The 23,161-nt window shown below is 50.8% G+C and overlaps 1 protein-coding gene across 1 annotated transcript; it reads right to left on the bottom strand.

Annotated features, from left to right (window-relative positions):
* Positions 1-2,121: 2,121 nt before the first annotated feature.
* Positions 2,122-21,506, bottom strand: SMO (smoothened, frizzled class receptor). Its single transcript, XM_082847088.1, has 12 exons — positions 21,083-21,506; positions 9,820-10,025; positions 8,898-9,107; positions 8,481-8,653; positions 7,919-8,138; positions 7,700-7,823; positions 6,318-6,410; positions 5,126-5,234; positions 4,134-4,319; positions 3,548-3,696; positions 2,938-3,072; positions 2,122-2,720 (listed from the first exon to the last, which is right to left on the bottom strand). The coding sequence occupies exons 1-12, from the start codon at positions 21,411-21,413 to the stop codon at positions 2,308-2,310; spliced, it is 2,349 nt and encodes a 782-aa protein (XP_082703214.1). The 5' UTR covers positions 21,414-21,506; the 3' UTR covers positions 2,122-2,307.
* Positions 21,507-23,161: the final 1,655 nt, after the last annotated feature.

Below are 23,161 nucleotides of genomic sequence, written 5' to 3'. Positions count from 1 at the left end.
TGCACGCAGGCTTTCTCTAGTTGCGGCGAGTGGGGGCTACTCTGCACTGCGGTGCGCAGGCTTCTCATTGCAGTGGCTTCTCTTGCTGCGGAGCAGAGGCTCTAGGCGTACGGGCTTCAGTAGCTGTGGCACATGGGCTCAGTAGTTGTGGCTCACGGGCTCTAGAGCACAGGCTCAGTAGTTGTGGTGCACAGGCTTAGTTGCTCCACGGCATGTGGGATCTTCCCGGACCAGGGCTCGAACCTGTGTCCCCTGCATTGGCAGGCGGATTCTTAACCGCTGTGCCACCAGGGAAGTCCCTTGGGCAAACTATTGAACCATTCTGTGCCTCAGTATCTTGGGGGTGTTAACAGTGCCTCTTAGGTCTGTTGCACTAAGGTATATACTTAGGTATATGTATACACCTTATGCACTTCATACACTTAGGTATATGAAGGGCTTAGAAGAGAGCTAGCAAGCATTGAGTGAGAATTAGCCATTATTAGCAGTATTATTATTACCATTATACACATGTAAAGTACCTAGAAGATGATCAGTGTTAGTTCCCTTTCCTCTTCCCCTGGAATTTGGCTCTGGGCAAATTGCTTGTGTCCCCATCACTTGAGCTACGCCCCCAAACAAGCATGGTTAATACTCCACAATACCCTCTGAGTTGTCTGTGGGTACCATCCCCTTTCCTACGCAGATCTCCTTTCCACAGGATCCTGAGCCTAGTTTCCAGTTTTCTACTGACATCTTTTTGGAGGAAGTGAGGCTAGCAGCCTTCTCTCAGGGAAGCCGGATTCCTTTGACTGCCCAAAGGAGGAATCTGTGGATCCAAACGCACCTGGTCCCACAGACATCCCTTGTTGAGGCAAGAGGTCCCCAGAGGGGGGCCCAGGATTGCCATGAGGAGCCATGCCCATCGACACTCCCCAGCAGGGGGACACTTGCTTCCATTCATCACTCCAGGGACAAGCTGCATGTTCTTTGCTCATTCGTCTTATGATCAATGCCCAGTGAGGCAGCTGTGGCCAGAGCTTTTGTCCTTATATAGAACCAACTGGGCAGGAAGGACAGCCAGCACATTAAGCTGACATCAGCCTGACATCTGTCAGCTGTGACCTCATTAGCACCAAGCTCTTGGCCTTTCAGAATAGCTTTCAGAGGAAGTGGAAGACAAATTAGATCAGCACCAGGTAAAGAGGTCAAGACGGGGCCTATGGAAAGAAGCACATCAAGAGTTTATACAAAAACCTTTTATTTACTGTTTATATTTTGTCTCCCTATCCCTACCCCCTGATCTGGAACCCAGCCAGCTGCTAAGGCTTCCTGCTGTCTGGTTCTCGAAACTGGGGCCTCGGATGGGGGTTGTGGGAGGTGGGAACTTCTTCACCCACTGGTTGTGGAAGTTGAAGGAAGCTTTTCTGCCTGGCTGAAGTGTCAGCAGCTTCCCAGGGGAGCCCCTCAAGTCAGAGGATCCATCCCCCACTGGACAGATACAGGAAAAGATAACATGCATCTCTTGGAGGCCCAGAGGCTCCCCGTCACTCACTGCTTCTATGCCACGCCAGGCTCCATAGCTGAACCGATCTCTCACCTGGAGATGGAGCCCAGCAGCAAAGGGGTGGGGTTTGGGGGCAGGACAGACAATGCTGCGATGCTGGCTCCTAATCAACAAACAGGAAACGGGAAGAGGTTGGCCTGGTTGAACTGAAATGGGAAAGGGGAAGAAGGGTGCAGGAAAACCCAGGGTGGCTTAGTGGCCTGGAGTGGAGCCAGCTGGACACTTTTATAAAGAAAGGTTACAGGCCCTTTGGGAGTAAGCACTCCCAGCCCCGCAACCACCCTGAAGAGGGGGAAAGGAGCTCTGTCCTCCCATGGACAAAGGGCTAATGACACAAGCAACACTTTTGGTCTGAGAGTGCCAGGGAAGGGCACCCAGTGGCACCGAAAAGGGCAGCCTGCCTTGCTGGTCACCACAGCCCACTCTGAGTACCATCACCCCTGCCTGCACCTTTACTGCCCACCACGAGCTCTGCATACCCCATGACCCCCACTGAAGACTGACGCTGCCAGCCAGGTGGGGCAGAAACAAGGACCCTGAGCTCCAGGGCCCCGCCCCGGGTAAGGCCTGTCCGTGGAGATGTCAGGGCTCTTTCCCACAGTCCTGCTGCCGTGAGCCAGACATACTGAACTCTCCCGGGAGGGCACTGGGCCCTCAGGTTCTTGGGAAGAGAAGACCCTGGAGAAGCACTCTCAGGCAGGAAAAAGAGCCTCCGAACGGTATTTGTTCCTCCTTCTTGTCCCAGGTCCTGCTCTCCAGGCTCAGAAGTCCGAGTCTGCGTCCATGAGTTCTGCCTCCATCAGGTTGGTGCGGGAGTGAATGGGCCCCAGCCCCTGCCGTCGGCCCTGCGCCCAGGCCATGGGGGCTGTGGCACTGGGCTCTGGGCAGAAGGGGTTGGAGACCAGGGTCCAGGCTCCCTGTCGGTAGGTTTCCCCAGCTCCCCAGGCACCTGCGGCCACCAGGCACTTCTGCCTGGGCAGCTGGGGCAGTCGAGGGACAGCACTGGAGGCAGGGGCAGGGCCCGGGGCGGGGTGGTGGAGCTCAGGGGGCGACACCAGCGGGCACACCTCCTTCTTCCTCTTCCTCCGCTTCTTCCTCCGGCCCAGGCGCTTCTCCAGCTCTGGGGAGATCTCTGCCTCAACCAGCCACAGGTTGGCTTTTTCCTCCGGGGGTACTGACAGTGGGAGAGAGAACGTGAGCCTGGGACCCTAACTCTGTCCACATCATGCCTTCTCTCCTCGGGACCCTACTCTTTTAGCTCAGGAACCCACACTTTAGATCCTCCAAGGCTTTCCCCCCCCCCTCCCCTGCTGGCAGCCCCTGGTACTCCAGTCCCAGGAACCTCCAGCCTCTACGTCCCCCACCTTCCTACAGAAGCCGGAACCCCATACCTGGAGTTGCCACAGGGGTGACAGACACATCCTGGGGCAGTATGGCTCCTCTCCGGGCCACCATCTTGGTGACATGCTGGGCCCAGGCAGAGGACACATCGGCCGAGGGCTCATTGAGGTCAAAGGCCAAACCCGCTGTGGGGATGGAAGAAAAGGATAAGGTACCATGACTGCCCAGGTCCCCACAATGACTGCTCCTCCCTTATTTAGCATCATTCACCATCCCCCAACCCATGGCTCCCACTCGACTTAGCACAGAAAGCCCACCCTAGTGAACACAGCAATCTCTACCCATTCCCAGTCTGAAGAGAGGGGCCTCACGAGAGGCCAGAAATCCAGTCCCTGGAACCTGACTTCCCGTAGCCCAAGTAGAACAGCTGGAGAAGACGGTTGAAGGCGAGGGAGATGAGTCCTTTGGAACCAAAGCACCAGCAAGCAAGATCCAGGGGCAGGAACAGAGAGGGGAGGGTGGCCTGGGATGGGGGCAGGGTGGGGACTGGAGGAGAACCAATGTGTGAGAGAGGGAAGGGAGCCATTCCTCACAGCCTTCCAAACAGTCCATGAGGCCACACCAGCCTAGAAGGCAAGTGGGAATGGGGTGGAGGCTCACCCACAGGCCCGTCGTGGGAGACAGTGTGCATGCTGAAGGAGAGCTCCTGGCCTGGGTTCTGCAGTAGCTCGCGCCGCTTGGAGAAGGCCTTGGCGATCATCTTGCTCTTCTTGATCCGTTTGGGCTCATCGTCACTCTGCCCCGTCAACCTGAGGGCAGAAAGGGTGGGGGAAGCGGCATGGGGGGGCAGCTGCTTCCCCTCAAATCTTGCAAAAAACCAGCGGATCCGTTCCATCCAGGAAAGGAGCCTCCAGACGGCCTCAAGGACCCTGAGGGGTAGAGGCCTTCTGTGCCAAAAAGGGGGCCTAGAACGCAGGGCTCCTGCGCTCCGTTCTCAAATCACTCCACTCTTAGGAGACACCAGCAGCTGGCTCAGCCCTTGGCCCATCCTCCCAAGGACAGGAGGTGTCACCAGGGGGCAGTGGTGAGCCGCAGAAAAGGCAGCTTTCAGCTGCTCAGGGCAGGCCCTTAGAAATCACACCTGCTCAAGGCTGTGCTGGGACACCTGAGACCAGACAAAGCCTAACAAATGCCGAGGCTGAGAGAACAAGGCAGCAGGGTCAGGACAGGCTGCTGCTGACCCCACCTGCACCAGGTGCGCCTCCAGATGAGCAGCGTGGCCTTGGTCCAGACCCAGGTGCTCATGGCAATGCCGGTTCCAAACATGGCAAATAGGTTGATCTTCTCCACCAGGAGGCTAGGGCGATTCTTGATCTCACAGTCGGGGATGGGTTTCTTGGTGGGCAGCCCGATGGTCACATTGGCCTGGCACCTGTGGTGAGGGGTAGGACACAGTTGAGGCCTTCTAAGTCTCCTGGGTGGGTGCCCAGACGATCAATCCAAACACTTTAGAAAGAGGGAAGCCCACAGCCCTGATGTGCAATCCTGGGTGATCATTAGAGTCACCTGGGAGCTTTTAATGACTCCTGATGTCTGGGCCACACCCCAGACAATTAAATCAAATCTCTGGGGGAGGGACATAGGCATCGGTGTGGTGTAAAGCTTCCCACGCTGGAAGCTGGAGCCTTTAAGGAAGGGTCGGAAGCAGTCAGACTTTAATGAGCATTTTAACTGCTCTTCTTGGTATCGGTAGGTACTGCACTTCTTTAGGCAGCTGAGATGTGTTACCTTCTCAGATTCATCCTCATCGTAACACAAAAAAGCACAGGCAAAACCAGAAAACATTAATGGGTTATTAACCTACGGTAGAGAGGTAACTACTTCTGTGCAGGGATTTGCAAGAAGCTCTGTAAAGAGTCTATGAGAAATAGCAAGCGACTTCTGTGGCCAATGCAAGAGTCAGCTGGAGAAGCCAAAACACACGATGGCTTAACAGTTACAAACACACCAGCCAGAGAGCCTTGGGGGTGAAAGGGAAGGGTGGAGCTGGGCAGGGACCCAGAGGGCTGTCTGCCATGTTTGCAAATTACAGAACAACTATCAGCTTAAGCGCCCAGAGCAAGATGGGCAGTTTCTCTTGTCATCTGAGGCAGGGACCTGGCAGACCCCTGCTGGACAGCAGAGGAGGGTCTCCAGCTCCCACCACTGCTGCCCCCAAGCCTCCAGCCCCCCACTCACAGCACGTAGTCCCGGAAGCTGCGCTCCCACTCAGCCTGGTTGAAGAAGTCGTAGAAGTGGCAGCTGAAGGTGATGAGCACAAAGCCAAAGGCCAGGAAGCCAAAAATGCCTGCGGAGGGACAGGGGTGGGACAGGGCGTCACCAATCCCAGGTATGGAAGCAGCAGTGGGGAAGAGGGTGTTCGCCCACTCGGGCCTGAGAGACAGCTGAGTCTGGGGTGAATTTGTGCTGGGCTCAGTTTAAGAGCTGTTTTCTCTACAAACTTATGGTTACCAAAGGGGAAAGCGGGGGAGGGTAAATTAGGAGTTTGGGATTAGCAGGTAGAAACTACTATACATAAAATACATTAAACAACGTGGTCCTAGTGTATAGCACAGGGAACTATAATCAATATCCTGTGATAGGGGCTTCCCTGGTGGCGCAGTGGTTGAGAATCCGCCTGCCAATGCAGGGGACACGGGTTCGATCCCTGGTCCGGGAAGATCCCACATGCTGCAGAGCAACTAAGCCCATGCACCACAAGTACTGAGCCTGCGCTCTAGAGCCTGCAAGCCACAACTACTTAGCCCAAGTGCCACAACTACTGAAGCCTAGAGTCCGTGCTCCGCAATAAGAGAAGCCACCGCGATGAGAAGCCCGCGCACCGCAACGAAGACCCAACGCAGCCAAAAATAAAATAATTAATTAAATAAATAAGAAATTAAAAAAAAAGATTACATGAAAACTTAAAAAAAAAGCCCTGTGATAAACCATAATGGAAAAGAATATATCTATATCTGAATCACTTTGCTGTACACCAGAAATTAATACAACATTGTAATTCAAGTATACTCCAACAAAAAAATTTTAAAAAGAACTGTTTTCTCCAAAATAAGACAAGATTTTGGAGGTGCTTAAGGCCACTCTGGGTGGGTCCCAGCAGGAGGGAAGTAGACATGAGGAAGCAGTCTAGACATGAACTTGAATTCTTCCAACTGAGAAAGAAGCTACCTTCTCCTTATTTATTTATTTTTTTTGCTACCTTCTCTTTTCAGCTGCTACCACCACTACCATCAGCACCAACACACACACACACACACACACGCACACACACACGGCCTTATCTTGCCTCCCTGGCTGCTAACTTGCCCCGCAATGTAGTTCAGCCTCCGAGACCCTCCCCCAGAGGGTGTAGTGTTGGGATGGCACTCACCCAGGCGCAGCATGGTCTCGTTGATCTTGCTGGCTGCCTTCTCGCTCAGCAGCCCAGGGTGGTTGCTCTTGATGGAGAACAGGGTCATGACTCCTGAACAGAAGGGAGATGGCAGACGTTAGTGGAGGCCAGGCCACTCTCCTGGGAGGAATAGGTGCATGGCAGGGGAGGGCCCCATGGTCCTAGAGTCCCACGTCTGATGACTTCCGGGCTGATTTAAAGCTTGGGGAACTGGGGAGCACAGCTGGTGGCAGATGCGCCATGGGCTGGAAAGACTTGGGCAGGGCACAGACGGTCAGTGGAGACGAAAGATGCCTCAGTCCTGGTCCGGCCTCCCCAAGTAAGGCAGCAGGTCAAAGCTATTATGATGGAAAAGGCCTAAGAAGAGACTCCAGGACAGTGCTGTCCAAGAGAAATATAACGTGAGCCACATTGACCATCTCAAATTTCCTAGAAGCCACCTTCAAAAAGTAAAGGGACACAGATGAAGCTAACTTCAATATATTTTATAAACAGTAAATCACTGTTTATGACATTATCATTTCAACATGTAATCCATATAACAAATTGTTCATGAGATAGTTTACTCCTGTACGTGCTGAGTCTTTGAAGTGCGGTGTGTATTTCATACTTAGGACACATCTCAGTCTGGATTAGTTTCAACACACGTGGCTAGTGGCTCACACCAGCCACACAGGATCACACAGATACAAAATATAAATCAGAGGCCCTGCCACTGCCAAAGAGAGGGAGACAGGGTGGGCTGAACAGAAGACTGATGGCGCTGGGGGAGGAAACTGAAGTTTACAAAGAACACTCAACGAAAATGAGCTAAGATACGGAGGCTTAGTGTGGAGGTGGCAGACTGAGACAGGGAAGTGAGGAAACAGAGAATCTGTGCATGTTGTGAAAACTCTGTGTGTGTGTGTGTGTGTGTGTGTGCGTGCGCACTCGCACTACGAGCAGAAAGGAGAAATGAAGCTCCAAAGACCAAGCATGTGTATAAATTCAGGGCGCACGCACATGACTGAAGGCTCCCAGTTGGCCCATGCGGACAGGGTGGTTACTCAGGGTGTTCACCACACAAGGGTATCTGGCCAGGGCTGACCAGCGGCTGGAATCCAGCCCAAGCTCCACTCAACAAGCCATGAGCCCCGGCACGAAGCTGGAGTAAGGGGAGCATTTTTCTGACCCACACAAAGGTGCTGCCTGCACCACGGCCTGCCCATGGGCACCTTCCCCTTTGCACCAAGGTCCTGCATGAGGGGGCTGAGGTCCCACCTCGAAGGCAGCAGAGCTGGCAGCTCCTGGCTCCTACTTACACAGAGCAGATGCTCAGCACATTTTGCTGCCCGACCAGTCCTGACCCGGTCCTCACTCACCTCGGATGAGGAAGTAACCTCCCACAATGAGCACCAGGCCGATTGGGGCCAGCACGAAGCCAGCACGGTATCGGTAGTTCTTATAGCCCACAAAACAGATGCCACTCACAGAGTCCCCATCCACCTAGAGCAGGAAGGGGTGGGGGGACAGAGTCAGTCACTGCCTCCCTCACCCAAGTCCGCCCCACTCAGATCCCCACCCCCTACCAGTCACTATACCTGGGCCACGGCGAGGATTGCCACAGTGAGGACAAAGGGGAGCGACCAGGTGAGGAGGTGGAAGTAGGAGGTCTTGCCCGAGAGAGGCTGGTAGGTGGTCCCCAGGGCTTTGAAGGAGGTGTGCCAGGCATAGGTGAGGACCACAAACCAGACGACGCCGGCCATCAGGGCATAGTACACGATGACGAAGATGATGACGCAGGACAGGGTCTCATTGGAGCTGCACAGACATGTGGAGCGTCATTTGGGGCCGTCGTTCTGTACTCCCTCTACGAAGTCTCTCCACCCTGTCCCCAGTCCCCTGGCTTCTAAGGTCTGGAGGACTTCCCTAGCAGTCAGAGCTTGGAGACCAGGCTCAGGTCAGAAGTGAAGAGGATACAGAAGATGCCCCTTTGAACAGATGCAAACAGTCCAGGCTCTAATGCTGGAGACCTTGGGTGCAACAAGGCAAAGCTGAATCCCACGCTGAACTCTCCGTTTCAAGACCTACCTGCCCCTTTTGTGGAAAACGCACATCAGCCTCTTCCCCTCACCCTCGCCTCTGGGTCCGCAAGACACCTACGTGGGCTCCCCAAGCCTCATGGTGCCATCAGCGCGGCAGACGATCTCCCGGCGGGCGCCGTCCATGAACTGGGCCAGCCAGCCAATGCTGCCCACGAAGAAACACGCGTTGACGTAGAAGAGAATGACAGCAGGGTAACGATTGGAATTCCGCCAGTCAGCCACAAATGTGGCCTAGAAGAGAGAAGTGGGGCCCATTCTGTGAGGTCAGGGTTATTCTGCTGCCCTTATCTGAACCCCCGGACCCCTCTTATCGCCACCCTTCCCCGAGGACCCCTGCCAAGTCCTCCTCCCCGCTCTCCCAGAGCTCAGCCTCTCTCAGTGACAATCGGCTCCCTTCCTACTTTATAGGCTGCCTGAGGGCCCTGGGCCCTGCCGCCGCCCTGACCCTCCACCCACGGGCCTGCCTCCCGCTGACCAGGGTGAAGAGAGTGCAGAGGCCCGTGACGGCCCCGAAGGCCGCGATGTAGCTGTGCATGTCCTGGTGCTCGGCCTCGGTGAAGAGCGGGTTCTGGCACTGGATCCCACAGCCCTCCACGTCCTCATACCAGCTCTTGGGGTTGTCAGTCCGAACCAAGGGAGCCTCACATTGGCCCGAACTGTTGAACTTGATGTTCTGCACCTCATTCTGGCAATGAGAGAAGAGGAGAAAGCGCATAGGGGAGCGGTAGGCTCAGGTGACCTTTGGTTTAATGAGAGGCGCGAAGGTAGCGTGGCAGAGAGGCCAAGAGCACAGGCTCCGCAGACAACCTTCCAGCATTTGAATCCTAGCCTTGCCCCTGGTGACTGCACAGCCTGCGGCAAATTATTCGACCGCTCTGTTAGCTCAGTTTCCTGATCTATAGGACAGCAATACTTCATGGTGTGGTCTAAGGGTTAAGTGAATAAATAAATGTAAGATGTTTATAATAGTATTTGGAAGGTAATAAATAATAATAATTAGTATTACTGCCATCATCATCATCATTATTAATGTGCTGTCCTTCATCACCCAGAACTAGATCACACCCCCGTCTTGGTGTCTCTTAGCTGTTTTACACGTGCAAGCCTTGACTCCCTAAATATACAATAAACTTCCTGAGCACAGGTTTGTCATTCACGACTCCTGTAACTCCCCATCACCTAACAGAGCGGGTGCTCAAAAATCTTTTTATAAATAGATCATCCCTAATAGACTGGTTCAGCTCGGCGAGCTTCAGTTTGGGCCTGTGGCTCACTGACACCATGGCTGTAGACCTGGGATCTCCCAGAAGAGAAGGCGCTGAGCTCCTCTGCCCCTGCTGGGCCCTGTCCCGTGCCTGGTCCTGCCCAGCCCAGACCCTGCCCCACAGAGCACTTACCGGGCAGCCCTCAGGGAAGTGGTCGGGGGTGCAGCGCAGAAAGTCGGGCCAGCCCCGCTCCCTCTCCACGATGGCACAGGGGCCACGGGTGGCCTGGCAGAGGGTGCGGCTGGGCAGTTCCACCCGGTCGTTCTCACACTTTGGCATGTACACAGCACACAGCAGGGGCTGGATCACTGCCCAGCAGCGGGGGGCGTTCCGGAGGCCTGGGGGTAGCGACAGTGTGGACACATTGCAGTGAAGACCCCTCAGCACTCTGACCCACAGACAGACATAGCTGCACCGCTGTTCCCCGGGTCTAAGGCATCGCTCTCTGCCACGCTGCAGGCCATGACTGCTCAGGACGGTCAGGCACGGCGTTTCTCAGCAGGGCATTTAGGCTTGACCGTTCTTTGCGCTGCAGGAGTGTCCCAGGTACCGCAGGACATCTGGCATCCCTAGACCCTGCCCACTAAATGCCAAGAGAACCCCTAAGTCCTGGTGACAGCCAGAAAATGCTCCTCACCCCTCCCACTCCAGGGTGGGGATTGGAAGAGGCCTGAAGAGGAACGTCTGGGACACTGGTGATGTTCTATTTCTTGATCTGGTTCTGGTTTCATGGGTGATTTACTTTGTGAAAATCAAACTGTGCACTTTTCTCTGTGTATATTACAATTCAATTAAAGTTCTTAAGAAACAGCCCCCATTTCCAAATGCCCCGCTAACGGAGTGTTAGCACCTCTGGCTGAGAACCCCAGGTCAATTTACCTTTTACTTTTTCAGGGACATTGTTAAAACCTTCTACATTCCACAGGGAAGGAGTGTTGTGGGACCCACCCTCACAGGGCCCGTGCACCAGGACCAGGAGGTGCTTCCCCTTGCCCAGACCCCGGGACCCTTGTTCCTCTTACCAAGCTGAGGTGAGACAGAGAACAGGTTGGAGCTTAAGAAGAAGAGGTAGTCAGGGGAGCCAGGTACTCCGAAGCCAGAGGAGGAAACAGGAAATCAGATGGAGAGAAACAGAGGAGGCTGTGTCCAGTGCACGGGGAGGAAAGGTGTTGTCAGCCAGAAAGAAACAGGTGGAGGTCTCCCAGCACCCCTACCCCAGTCCAGGCCTCTACCCTGCTCTCCCTGTGGCTGGGCTCACTCAGCATTCTACCCTCTTCGCCCCTCCTGAATCACCCCTGCTTCAGGAACACCTATTTCCCAAACAAGAAGTTGTATTAGGAGAAGCTTCTGAGGATGTGAGAGCCAACGTGGGTGACTGCCCAGTCTGGGGGTGGTGTGAGCAGGTAACTGCTCTTTTTGGGAGGAAGGTAATATAGCAGAGGGATAAGGAGCATGGACACTGCAATTAGCCTGCCTGGGTCCAATTCGTGGCTCTATCATTTCCTGGCTGTGTGATCTTAGACAAATTACTTTATCTCTAGCCTCAGTTTCCTCATCTGTGAAATGGAGATAATATTGAATAGACTTACCTTGTGGAACGGTGGTGTAGAGTGAGATAATGCATCAAATGTGCTTAGCCCAGTGCCTGTCACGTACTAAGCACTCAAGAGATATTAGCTGTTACTATTAGTAATCTGAGGCCTCTGACCGTTCACAGCTCTCACTAGACAAAACCTATTCCAAGGGTGCAGAGCAAGTTCCTGTCACTTAAGAAGCAATGTCCTTGGGCAACGGTTCTGAGACCTGACTCAAATCCGAATCACCTGGGGGACCTTTATCACTCTAGATGGAGAACCCCGTCTCAAAGATTTTGGCTGAGAGGGTGTGGGTGGAGGACACAGCAGTGGTTGCCAGGGGCTAGGGTAGGAGAGGGCTCTGCCTACTAAGGGGCAACACGAGGGAACATTTGGGGGTGATGGGACTGTTCTCTATCTTGTATGTAGTGGCTGCATCCAGAATTCTATACGTTTGTCTAAACTCATAGAACTGTGACAAGAAAGAAAAAGTGAATTTTACTGGATGTTTAAGCAATATATTTTAAATGCGGACGGGCTCCCCCGAGTAATAGGTATTTTAGAGGAACAACAGGCAGATGCTTAATAAAAATACTGTGGGGACTTCCCTGATGGTCCAGTGGTTAAGAATCCGCCTGCCAATGCAGGGGACACGGGTTCCACCCCTGGTCCTGGAAGATCCCACATGCCATGGGGCCACTAAGCCCGTGTGCCACAACTACTCAGCCTGCGCTCTAGAGCCTGTGAGCCACAACTACTGAGCCCACGTACCACAACTGCTGAAGCCCACATGCCTAGAGCCCATCCTCCACAACAAGAGAAGCCACTGCAATGAGAAGCCCGTGCACCGCAACAAAGAGTAGCCCCCGCTCGCTGCAACTAGAGAAAGTCCACGTGCAGCAGTGAAGACCCAGCACAGCCAAAAATAAATAAACAAATAAATAAATAAATAAATGTTTTTAAAAAAAGAATCCACCTTCCAATGCAGAGGACACAGGTTTGATCCCTGGTCGGGGAACTAAGATCCCACATGCTGCGGGGCAACTAAGCCCAAGCGCCTCAACTAGAGATCCCGCGTGCTGCAAACTACAGAGCCCACGTGCTCTGGAGCCCATGAGCCACAACTAAAGAGAAGCCCGCGCGCCGCAATGAAGATCCCGCGTGCTGCAACTAAGATCCAACACGGCCAAAAATAAAATAAAATTAATTAATTAAAAAATAAATATTTTAAAAAAATATTGTGGAATATGGGCTGGCCTTAGTGACTTGCTCGACCAATACAATGTGGTGGAAGTGACGTTCTCAGACTCTCAAGCCTGGATAATAATAAGAAGCCATTTGGCTTTTGCCTGGGTCTCTCTTGGAACACTTGTTCTTGGATCCCAGTTGCCATGAAATAAGACCAACTATCCCGAGGCTGTCCTGCTGGAGAGGCCTGATGGAGAGACCACATAGAGAGGCCCTGGGACCAAAAGAAGAAAGAGAAAGAAATGCTGGGTTTTTCAAGTTCCCAGCTTTTCCAGTTATCTCAGTGAAAGCCAAGCCATCCCTGCTGAGTGCTGTCCAGGCTGCAGATTCATGGGCAAAAGGAATGGTTCTTGTTTTAAGCCACCAAGATTTGAAGTGGTCTGTAATATAGCAATAAATAACCAGAACACACACACACACCCACACACAAACAACATTGTGTTATTTTTCTGGAATTTGTGATATTTTTCTGGATTTGCTTTTTGAACGTGTAATTTGTTTTTCTTTTTATCTCATTTTAAATATTGTTTTGTAGTTTAAAAATAAATTACCCAAGGAAAAAATAGATTATTAAATAAATATTAAAAGACAATTGAGGAGGCATCGAGGGAAAAAATAAGTTGAATCCTTACCCCATTTCTTTTTTTGCGGTACGCCGGCCTCTCACCAATGTGGCCTCTCCCGCCGCGGAGCACAGGCTCCGGAAGCGCAGGCTCAGCAGCCATGGCTCACGGGCCCAGCCGCTCCGCGGCATGTGGGACCCCCCAGACCGGGGCATGAACCCGTGTCCCCTGCATCGGCAGGCGGACTCTCAGCCATTGTGCCACCAGGGAAGCCCCTTACCCCATTTCTTACATAAAAATACATTCCAGATGAATCAAAAATAACTACATTATTTTAAGAAATCAGAGTACTAGAAGAAAAAGTGGAAAATGTTGTTTTAAATCTTTGAGTGGAGAATGTATTTTGAAGTATGACACAAAACTCAGAAGTTTTGAAATAAAAGATTTAAAGAAAAGACTTCAGAAAAATAGAAAAATTCAGTCGGGTAAAAAACAAACAAGATCATAAGAAAAGCAACACACTGAGAAAATATATTTCCAATACGTATCACAGGTAAAGAATTACTTTCCTTGCATGCATAAAGCTCTTCCAAATCAATAAGAAATTCATAATCCTATAGAAAAATGGGCAAATGACAAACAACAGAAGATACAAATGGCCTTTAAAAACATAAAGAGATGTTCAGTCTCACTCATTAAATGTGAAATAAAACTACGATGACATATAACTTTTTAACCTTTAGAAGGATAAAGATCAAAACATTTGAAAATGCTGTACTGGCAAGAGTCGGGAGGAAACTGGCACTTTTGTATATTTTTAGTAGGACTAAAAATTAGTTAACATTTGTGGAGACTATTTGACATTAGCTGTAAAATGTTATACTAGCAATTCCACTTCACACGTTCACAAAAATCGTATATAAGATTATTCATTGCAGTACTGTTTATAATAACAAGAGTAGAAACGTCCTTAATATTTATCCATCAATAGTAGACCCACTAAATAAAATATCACACATCAATATAATAGCACACTATCCAGGGTTGAATTATTTGCAATGAAATGGAACAATCTCCAATATGTCTTGTTTAATGGGTGCAGCTGAGTGGAGAACAGCCTGGAGAGCTGCTACTGGTTATGGGAGGAAAAAAGAATAAGGACACATCTACATTTGTACATATGTTAGATATCAATAAAAGAATACACACAAGGGCTTCCCTGGTGGCGCAGTGGTTGAGAGTCCGCCTGCCGATGCAGGGGACACGGGTTCGTGCCCCGGTCCGGGAAGATCCCACATGCCGCGGAGCAGCTGGACCCGTGAGCCATGGCCGCTGAGCCTGCGCGTCCAGAGCCTGTGCTCCGCAACGGGAGAGGCCACAACAGTGAGAGGCCCGCGTACCACAAAAAAAAAAAAAAAAAAAAAAAAAAGAATACACACAAACCAGTGTTGGTGGTTGCCTGTGGGAAGGGAAATGGGTAGCTGGAAACAGAAGTGGAAGGATTTAACTTTTGCTACTTTAGAATTTTGTACTATGTTCGTATACTACCTATTTTATTAAAGTAATTAAGCTTAAAAAATAAATATGCAAGTTACTGGGATGCAGGAAGCTCCCCAGCGAAGAAAAGGGAATGAAACTGGAAACAAGAAGAAAGGGGACATCAGCTTTATCTGTTTCGTTTTCTTTCATTTTCTATTTGTCTTTTTTTTTTTTTTTTTTTTTGGCTGCAAGTCTTAGCCACTGGACCGCCAGGGATTTCCCTTGTTTTATTTCTTTAATAAAATATGAAACAAAAAGAAAAAATACAGACACAGGTGTTATATTAGTCTCTGCATTTTTCTACATTTATACACTTTAAAAATAACATTTGCCACAATTTAAACTTTAAAAACAAATTTTTTTATGTGTGGTTCCGATGATCAGTCAAGTTGAAAACCGTTGTTCCAAGAATGGTTTAGCATTAGAAAATTTCATCAGGACCTCCCTGGTGGCGCAGTGGTTAAGAATCCACCTGCTAATGCAGGGGACATGGGTTCGAGCCCTGTTCCAGGAAGATCCCACATGCCACGGAGCAACTAGGCCCGTGCGCCGCAACTACTGAGCCGGCGCTCTAGAGCCCGTGAGCCACAACTACTGAACCCACGTGCCACAACTACTGAAGTCCATGCGCCTAGAGCCCGTGCTCCACAAGTGAAGCCACCACAATGAGAAGCCCCACACACCCCAATGAAGAGTAGCCTCCTCTCACTGCAACTAGAGAGAGCCCGCGCGTAGTAACAAAGACCCAGCACAGCCAAAAATAAATAAATAAATTTTTAAAAAAGAGAAAATTTCATCAATGCAATTTACCATGTTAACAGATTAATGAAGAAAAAAATCATATGATCATCTCAATAGATACAGAAAAAGTAGTTGATAAAATTCAGTGTCCATCCATGATAAAAATAATAATTGGCAAATTAGGAATAGAAGAAAATTTCCTTAATCTGATAAAAATATTTATAACTACAAGAGACCTACACCAAACATGATATTTAATGGTGAAATGTAGAAAAGCTTTCTCTTTAGAATGAAGAAAATGTCAAGGATGAAAGATGCTACTATTTTAAAAAATATATTTTTTTTATGTGGACCATTTTTTTTAAGTCTTTATTGAATTTGTTACAATATTGCTTCTGTTTTATGTTTTGGTTTTTTGGCCACGAGGCATGTGGGATCTTAGCTCTCCAACCAGGGATCAAACTCGCATCCCCTGCACTGGAAGGTGAAGTCTTAACCACTGGACCTCCAAGGAGGTCCCAGTGCTGCTACTATTACCACTTCTTTATCTTTTTTTTAAATGGCCATATTATTTTATTTTTGGCTGCGTTGGGTCTTCATTGCTGCACGTGGGGTTTCTCTAGTTGCGGCGAGCAGGGGCTACTCTTCATTGTGGTGCACAGGCTTCTCACTGCGGTGGCTTCTCTTGTTGTGGAGCATGGGCTCTAGGTGCACGGGCTCAGTAGACACCTCCAGGACATTGTTAACTACAAGTGGTAGGGCTTCCCTGATGGTCCAGTGGGTAAGAATCCACAGTCCCAATTCAGGGGGCCTGGGTTCGAGCCCTGGTCAGGGAACTAGACCCCACGTGCATGCCACAATTAAGAGATCCTGTGTGCCGTAATTAAGAGATCCTGCGTGACGCAACTAAGACCTGGCGCAGCCTAAATAAATGAACAAATATTTTTAAAAAATGTTTAAGAACAGCAAAATAGATAAATTGTGATGTATTCTACAATGGAATACTATTCAGCAATGAAAAATAAGCTGCAACAACATGGATGAATTTTACAAAATAATGTAGAGCAAAAGAAATGACATAAAAGAATACACACAGCATGATTCCACTTGTATGAAGTTCAAAAACATGCAAAACTGAAATACACTGTTTAGGGATTCCAAAATTAGATGGTAAAACTATGGAGGAAAGAGGAAACAATTATCAAAAATATCAGGGCATTGGTTACTTCTAGAAGAGGAGGGAGGGGGATGTGATTGGAAAAAACAAAGAGGGAGCTCCTGGGGGGGCCCCACCATCACTTGACTCAGGTGTCACTTTATAATTATTTGTTATTTAGTACCTCTGTGTCTTATTCACCTTCTGTATACATGGTACATTTCACAATTAAAAACTTAACAATCTGATGCAAAAATGAAAACTTGGGCCCATGGGTATTTCTCTGTATTTTTATACTTTCTAAAAATGTATACTTTTAGAATGATTCTGATCATCAGCCAGGTTTGAGAACAGCTCTAAGGAAATTCTTCTTCCCCTGCAAACAACCTACCATCACCAACAACAGACCTCCTCTCAGTCTCTCATCTAAGTGTCTGGGAGGCAAATGAGAAACTCCTCCCAGCTTCTCGAGCTCTTTCCCACTGGCTGCCCCCGGCTGGATCACAGGGCCGCACACCCCTGTGCGCACACACAGCACAGCAGTGGTCAAAGAGGCTACGTGCTGGCTCTCAGGGACCTGTTTCTCTTGCCAGCCGCAGGTCTCTCTGCTTTCTTGCCCCATTTACCAAACCAACCAGATTTGGCTGAAGGTGGACCATGGCCTGGATAGTATGTTTGTCTGGGCAGCTTGGAATGCCTGAGAGGAGACATTTCAAGCTATCCTGGGGAAAGATGCTGAGTGCCCGAAGAAGCCCAAGTCGAGAGAGTGGAAAGATATAGGAGAGACAGACCTGAGTTCTATATAAACCTAGAAATTGGCCCAACCTCAGCTGCAGACTTCCTCACTTGATGGCATCCTTCCAAAGGCTCAGCAATCTAGGCTGAGGAAGCTCATAGTGGGTACCTCTCTTCAGCAACTCTTATTCCAGATCTGCTGGGAATCTCCACATAGACCTTCCAATGAAGGCCTCTAATTCACATGGCCCATACTTTCTTCCTAAACCTCCTCCTTCTCTAGCATTCTCCAGCTTAGCGAAAGGGAATGATACCACCTTCCATCCAAGCCTAAAACCTGGGTCCTCCAGCTCTCTCATCAGCAAGTCCCATCGGTTCTACCTCTGAAGCTCCGGGATCTGACCACTTCCTCCAAGCTGTTACTCCAGTCCTGACCGCCATCATCTCTCAGCTGGACTACTTCAACCATCTGCTAAACAAGCAAACAGGCTCCAGGATTTCCCTTCTCCTGTGGCTTCTTCACATAGTACTCAAAGAGATCGGTCTAAAATGCAAACATGATTACATCTCTCTCTTGCTTAAAAGCCTTGAGTGGCTCCATACTATCTTCTGGAAAACAACCAAATTTCCTAATACAGGGTATGAATCCCTTTATTTTCTAATTCTCTAGGTCTTATCTCTTATAATCCTATCCCTCAAATGCTTTGATCCAGCTCTGCTGAAATTTTTATACTTCCTTAAAAGTACCAAGCCCTCTCACCTCTACACCTTTGTGCATGCTATCCTCTCCTCCTATCCTTCCCACCCAAATCTTCCTTGGCCCCAGTAATTGCTACTTATTTCTCAGGTTGTGGGTTAAATGTCAGTTCCTCTGGGGGTCTTCCCTTGCGCCCCAGAGTCCTTTGTGTTCATTCAGCATCCCACCTGGTCACAATACCTCTCAGAGGTGTTGCTAAAGCCTGTTTAATTATCTGTCTTCGGATCCTGTCTGAATTCTTTGTCTATTTTTTTTTTCGGTATTCTTTGCCTTTATCTGCCCCAGAACCTGATCCAGAATGACATATAGCAAGCACCCGACACCTAACTGAATGTGGACAGCTGTGTACTCAGAACTCTGAGACTTTTAAAAAAGTAAAGAAGTCTCTACTTTCAAAAGTTTACAGATGAAGACAACCTAAATCATCTTCACCCACAAAAACACCTCCAAGGGCCAGATGACACTGACCACGTCCAAAGCCAAATCAAGACCACCAGCTCAGGACAGGAAAAATCACTAGCCAGAACCCCCCAGCAGAAGGCTTGTCTGTGATTCTCACACTCGGCTCCAGTTCACTACCCACCCACTGACCCAGCTGGCACCAACTCCTGCTTCTGGCCCTACTTCATATAAAACATCCAGCAGAAAGACCAGACGCAGAAAAAGAACACCCAGAACACATATGGGAATGGGACTGAGCTGAGGGATGAAGGGTGGCAGCAGAGAAGAGCTCAGAATGAACTAAGGACCAGGGTTCAGGGCCGGCACCCCTGCAGGCCCCTGCCCCACCAGAGCCACAGCTAGTGAGGTTCGAACCCACACAGCCAGCGGATGGTTCTGACTCCTCAACTTTCCTGCCAAAACCACTTCTGCCTGCTCAGCAGCTGCTCTCAGGAGTATGGGCTGGAGAGAGGTTCATACCCTTTCTGCCTGATTTGATGGAAACTACAGAAGGGCAGCATCACACATGCACTTAATTTAGGAGAATTCGACCATGGGCCCCTGCAAAATAAATAAATAAAAAGAGAGAGAGAGAATGAACACATATTCTCTCATAGTGTGAACAACTCAGAACTGGGTGAGATTCTAGTGCCGAGACTTTTTTTTTTGTTAAACAGGAATATTTATTTATTGGTTGCATTGGGTCTTCGTTGCTGCACGCAGGGTTTCTCTAGTTGCAGCGAGCAGGGGCTACTCTTTGCTGCAGTGCGCAGGCTTCTCGTTTGAGGTGTCTTCTCTTGTGGCGGAGTACGGGCTCTAGGTGTGCGGGCTTCAGTAGTGGTGGCACGCAGGCTCAGCAGTTGTGGTTCACGGGCTCTAGAGCACAGGCTCAGTAGTTGTGGCTCACGGGCTTAGCTGCTCCGCGGCATGTGGGATCTTCCCAGACCAGGGCTCGAACCCGTGTCCCGTGCATTGGCAGGCGGATTTCTTAACCACTGCACCACCAGGGAAGTCCCAGTGCTGAGACATTTAGATTTTCCATACAGCTGGCTCCTAAACTCAAAGAAACCTTGTTTATACCTTTCTTTTGTGTATTTTTAAAAATCCTTTCCCTCTTCTGCTCTTTTGCATTTATGTAATTTTAAAAACTAAAATTATATTTTCTATGTATGCCCCTTCTTATATATTGTACATTACTATATGTTGCACATTCATACAAACATATTACCATAAAAGAGTATGTATGGTAATATGGGAGCAAAATCACATAGACCTTATGTTGTGGCCATTTATGGATTTTTCAAAGCTACTGTTGATTACACATGGTTTCTGCCTACATGTTGACTTTAGAACCTGATACCCACAAAGGATGTGGCTCCACCATGGGTACCATCCTCCAGGTTCTTCCTCTGGCATCTGTACCAAGCCAGGAATGACATGACTTTGTCCAACATCCGGCAAAGACTCTGAGAACTCTAGTGGCCAACCTGACAATGACAGGCAGCCTACAAACACTCCCCTATCAGGATCCTTACCCGTCCCTGGGGCAGAACTGAGATGTGGGGCATCCAAGGCCTATCAAAAGACTGAGGGTTGCCAGGTCTGCTCCTGCCTTTTGATTTTATTTCCTGTTTCTTCAAGGACAATTTTGGAGTCACCCTAGCTACAAGCAAGGGGTGGCAAGGCCAGTTCCCTCCCCTTCTCTTTAGGTCCCCAGCCCAGAAGAGTGACAGGTGGGGAGCTAATCCACTCCACACTGCTAAAGAAGGACCTGCTTGGGTTCAGTCTGCAGTTTTTCAGGCTGGGTCATAATCTCACCATGAGGTGAGGGTTCTGGGACCTCAGACCACCATGAAAGTATCCAGGGGGCTCTAGACATCCCACACTTAAGTGTCCTTCCTCAGCCCAGACCAGCCTGAGGGTCCAAACTTCCAAGGAACCCACAAATGATCGTTAGAATAGTCTCATTACTTCACAACCTCAGACAAGGAACCGAGTCCCCATTTTTCAGATGAGGAAACTGAAATCTCCTGTCAAAGCAAGACACGATCACTGGACTTCTGTCTCCCAAAACAAGATTTCTGGAACTTTCTGGTTACCTTTTAATTACTCATCACCAGGGGTTTCTTACCCTTCACAAATTTCACTCAGTTCTTTTCCCCCACCCTCTCCCTCAATGCCTAAATCTTCTACCCCCATCTTCCCTTTTTCCTGCCAATTCGATTTCCCAGTTTCTTCTCCAAGGTCTAAACACCTCCTTGAATTCCCGAGGACCCCGCTTCCATAGTGGCACCTACGTGGAGCATCTCCTTTTCTTTAAAAAAAAAAAAAAAAAAAAAGTCCTTTCCTGTGGCTCAGAGCCACCATCCCCCTCGCTCTTGGGCCCCTCATTCCCCCTTTTCCTTTGCAAACCCACCCTGCTCAGGCCTTTGTGATCCGCTTCCTCAACTTCCTCGCCCTCCCGCCTCATCACCGACAGTCCCATCCTGCATACAGCCTGCCCCCAAAGTTTCAGAATCCGTTCTTGCAACTCTCCCGGGCGCTGCTCCCGCCCTCTCAAAAGCTCAGTCTTGAGCCTATTCTTTCCGAGAATCCCCGCATCCCATCACTACAGCCCCCGCTCCGGCTCCCGCGCGCTTACCCGACCAGAGCACCAGCTTGCCGTGCGCTTCCTCCTGGGAGTCCGAGTCCCCGGCCAGCAGAGTGGAGGTGGCCCCGTAGGGCAAAGCCGAGCCCAGGCACACGTTGTAGCGCAGCGGCTCGCAGGGGGCGGCCCGGCCGCAGTGGCTCAGCAGCGGCGGAGGGCCGGTCACGGCCGCGCTCCTTCTCGCGCTCCCGCCCGCGCTCCGCGGCCCAGGCCGGGTCGCGTTCCCGCTCAAGGCCGCCCCCCGGCCCGGGCCCCCCAGCAGCAGCAGCAGCAACAGCCCCAGGAGCAGGAGCGCCGGCCCCCGTGCGAGGCGGTCAGCGGCCATGGCCAAACCCGCCAACTCAGCAGAAGCCCTGGAGCCCCCGCCCGCTCTCCGGAGCCCCCAGGCCACACGCGCAACCCTTGGGGCCTCGGGGGCAGCTCAGGCGACCAGTGCGCCCCGCGAGTCCGGTGCCGGGCCCCCCCGGACGCTCTGCGCGCCGCGGGCCCTAGGCGCCCAACTTCGCAAACTTTGGAACCCGGGGCCCATGTTGGGCGGTGGAGGCTCGGGCCGGGATGCACAACTCTCTACCCCTTCCCCTGGCAATCCTAGTTATCTTCAGCTGCGGGAGCCCCCTGGGCCCCCAATCTCTAGCCCCATTCCTTCTCCCACCATTAAAACCACCTCCCGGCCCCGCGATGGAGGCCAGGCGCGGGCCGGGAGTGCTGGACTAGGTTCCCGGCTCCACCCTCGCGCCAGCCTACGGCCCAGACGCCCACTTGGCAGCACTGTGCCGCAGCCCCGGGACTCTCCCCGCCAACTACCCGGCTCCTTTGTTGCTCTAGCTCGCTCGGCTCTCTGGAATGCACGGGCCTCGCCGGGCCAAGCCCGGCCCCCCCCTCTTCTACGGCTGGGGGAGGGACTGGCCGAGGGAGGGAAGAGGAGGAGCTCGAGCTTCAGCGTCCCGGGCGCCCGGAGAGGCCCGGACCAGGGGCTCTGGTGACCCCGCCACTGCCTCGGGTCAAGAGATGGGTGGAAATCGTGGCCAGTAGTTGCCACAAGACTCAGCAGGCACCTTGATTGGCCTGAGGATCGTTCAGCCCGGCCGCCTGCAGGGAGAGGACTCCTCCGGTTTACGGTGGGAGAGACAGGGGGTGCCTGAAGCCTCTGTTACTTGCCGCCCTGCTCCCCAACCCGCCAGGCTTTTCTGCTTTGCGTTAGATCTTTCAACTTGTCCTAGGGCCCCATGGAGAAGACCGGGGTTTGGGTTTCCCACTCGTCCGAGTCCTTCCAGCTCAGGACCTGTGTGAGAGTCTACCTCAGAGTCACTCAGGGCAGCTGCCCCCCACTGCTGTCACCTCGGGGAGCAGGTGTCTGGAAGCCAGAAGTGCCAACATCAAGCCTTTATTGCTACAAATGTGTGAAGCTCTGAACTGCGGTTGCCAACAGCTGGCCTGGTGTGTCTTTAGTTATGTCCAAAGGAGGCCAGTCCCTCTTTGATGGCCCTTTGCTGCTCAGTCTGGCCAAGGAAGTTTATGCTGCTCTCCTTCCCTACTCTGCTGATTTTGCCTTTTCTCACTCCTTTGCTTGTCATGCTTTCAGTCACGGAATTTGATTTCACCCTGCAGCGGTTTCCACCTCTTAGTAACCAGGGGTCCAACCGGAGAGTGGACTTGCGTTGAGCAACTTTTCCATGTTGTTGGCGGGGCAGCACACCAGGGTGGTTTTTCCTTTCTTACCACTGCCCCTACCCCTTTAGCCTAGCCCAAGTGAACTAGTTCTGTTAGGTTTGGCCATTTTAGAGCAAATTAGCTATTGCACTTCAGCTACCATCCTCAAGTGTTACATAAGCCCTAGAGACAGAGAGAGGGAGGGGGAGAGAGAGAGGATTTAATTCAATTTAGCAAGTCTTTTTCTGAAATCCTGGGATGTATGTAGCACTGTGATAGGCATGACATACTTGTAGAACTTGAGAACTTGGATTTTTACTGTGGAGTCAAGGCTTGCCCTCAAGAAACAGTAATATACTACGACAAAGCAGCAAAGTCTCCTCCTCTAGGGCAAGGACCTTATTCTATTCTCTGTATCCACAA

The sequence above is a fragment of the Leucopleurus acutus genome, assembly GCF_964270905.1.
Source record: "Leucopleurus acutus genome assembly, chromosome: 9".
NCBI lineage: Eukaryota > Metazoa > Chordata > Mammalia > Artiodactyla > Delphinidae > Leucopleurus > Leucopleurus acutus.
Note: the sequence above shows the minus strand (reverse complement) of the source record. Positions and strands in the feature narration are given on the sequence as shown.